General features: G+C 35.0%; 1 protein-coding gene across 1 annotated transcript in view; it reads left to right on the top strand.

The window, feature by feature from the left end:
* Positions 1-296: 296 nt before the first annotated feature.
* The window catches only part of LOC103206645 (orofacial cleft 1 candidate gene 1 protein), a gene marked incomplete at its 5' end in the record, with an annotated part of 79,825 nt that continues 77,584 nt past the window's right edge, over positions 297-2,537 (top strand). The window contains one exon of the mRNA XM_042782380.1: positions 297-347. Within this exon, the coding sequence (XP_042638314.1) occupies positions 297-347 (51 nt within the window). The remainder of the gene's footprint in view (positions 348-2,537) is intronic.

The raw sequence follows: 2,537 nt of genomic DNA, 5'->3' as shown, positions 1-2,537 counted from the left end.
TCTCTATGAATTGGAATCCACTCAGTACCTAAAACACCAATAATTTGAGTATAAATTTTTCCTCGAGATTAGTTTCGCAAAACATTCACTTACTCTCAGGTTATCAGGAATCTGCAAACAAGGACAACAGCAATAAGAACAAGACAACAAATCCAATCTGTTGACTTTTTGCTTCAATTTTTCGAGACCATTAAGTAGCATCATAGTTCTTCAGTTCCAAAGTGCTTAATATAGCTAAGGTGGGGACAATTTTATTCTAGTTTTCAAATATTGTTTTTCTTTTTTAGAGGAACTGATTTAAATCTGTGCATTGCCAAGGGCAAGGAGCAGAGGACATGGATAGAGAGGTAAGACTGATATGTCACCTCTCTGATTCTTTCCTTTAAAAGCTTTATTTTTCATCATATTGTTCATGGATAGAAAGTATTGAAGGGAAATTTAGCCTTCTTTGTAGCACTCACATGTAAAGAGGATGATTAACGAGTGTAGCAGGCAATGCAGTAGCAAGAGAGAGTCTATTGAAGTTAAACAAAAGAGCCTTCAGGATTTTGGAAGATTCCCATGGTCCATAGTAGGACCTCATTGTGTCTGTCCACTGTTTCTATTTTTGATTAGATTTATAAACACAGCAGCACAGATTTTCATGTGGCTTATTGCCCAGGGGCAGAATTAGATTGACTGTGCTGAAACTGTGAGGCCTGTGAGTTTTGGGCAAGGGCTAGAGTGAAATAAGTAGTGTAATTGTTTTTGTGGAGTGACCGTGGGACCTCCTCTGTTCTGAATTACACATGCCTCAGCCCTTTGACCTGCCAGACTCAGCAAAGGCTGGCAGAACTCCTAAAGCTGTGCTGAAAGGAGCTATCCCTGACATGCTGGGACTTCTCTATCAGGCAATATTTGGGCCAAGAGCCAGCTCCAACTATATCAATTACTAGCGAGACCACACTCGTGACCACCTCCACTTCATCTAACCCATTACCATATCAGTTATTATTTAAACAGGAATTGCCAATGTGGGAGATGATTGGAATATACAAATGCAGTAAAGGTTGTTTGATTAATAGAATATATGTAATATAAAAACTACAATATATGACATATATTATATAATATTCATGTATATTATATGTCATAATAATACACAATATGGTATGCATACCATATATATATATATATATATATATATATATACACACACACACACACACACCACATATAAACACTACATATACACACACACACATATATACACATACACACATATACATATGTGTATGTGTGTGTGTATAAAGGAGCTCTGGTGGCACAGGGCCTAAGGCATTTATCTGCTAGCCAGAAGGGTGGCAGTTCAAACCCACCAGCCACTCCTGGGAAGGAAGGTTGGGCAATCTACTTCCGTAGTGATACCACCCAGAAACCCAAGGAGGGATTGCTATGAGTCAGATCCTACTCGATGGCAGTGAATTTCATTTTGGTTTTTATATATACATAAAAAATAAACAAACAAACAAACAAAAAACCTCACTGCTTTCCAGTAGATTCGACTCATAGCGTCCCCTTCTTGGGTTTCTGAGGCAGTATCTCTACAGAAGTAGATTGCCCAATCTTCCTTCCTAGGAGTGGCTGGTGGGTTTGAACTACCACCCTTCTGGCTAGCATTTGACTGCTCCTATATATATATATATATAACATATATATGATATATATATATATATATATATATCATATATATATTATATAGATAGATAATATATACACATATATGCATATTTATGCAATCATATGACAAGTACTATGTTTGTGGATATAAACATGTATATGCATATATATACATAATTGCTTACTAAATTTTTTGTCATCTTCAGGAATATTTTGCCAATTTATAGAAATCTTGCAGTTATGATATTTTTAAAATAGATAAAGTTTGGGGAGTTTTATAAGCCCTTTAAGCCATCAAAACTATTTCATCTTAATGAGTTCAATTAAATTCTTACAAAAAAAAAAAAAAAAAAACCAGATAATAGCACACAGATATATTTCTTTGGAGGAATCAAAGCAAAGGGAGATACAGAGAACTTGTAGGAAAGGTTGCCGAGAATCATATGTGTCAGTATTTTTGCCATTGTACAGAATCATTCATTCTATGACGCACATGATGATGAGTTGGATAGTTGCATCTGTTTCTAGTATTTATGATTTTTAAGTCATAAGCTTGAAATTTCATTTTGGAATCATTTCCAAGAGTCAAAAAAGCAGAGAACTTTGGTTTACTTTCTTGTATTTGACATTATTTCCAAAATTAGTCCTGCTTCTCAAACATATATACAAAATTTTATCTTTCTTTCATGAGCAATTTTATAAAGTTTAGGTGTCTGTGAGTATTTTATGTGCACAACATCTTAGAAACATTTTAGCATTTAAAATTTTCTTTCTCATGTCATGCAACTCAGGCTGAATATTAATTCAATTCTTGTTGTTGTTGTTGTTAAGTGCCGTCGAGTCATTTCCGACTCATAGCGACCCCATGCACAGCAGAA

The sequence above is a fragment of the Orycteropus afer genome, unplaced genomic scaffold, assembly GCF_000298275.1.
Source record: "Orycteropus afer afer isolate SDZICR_OR568_19922 unplaced genomic scaffold, OryAfe1.0 scaffold00012, whole genome shotgun sequence".
Lineage (NCBI taxonomy): Eukaryota > Metazoa > Chordata > Mammalia > Tubulidentata > Orycteropodidae > Orycteropus > Orycteropus afer.
The sequence above is the reverse complement of the archived record's forward strand: the minus strand, read 5'-3'. Positions and strand labels throughout refer to the sequence as shown.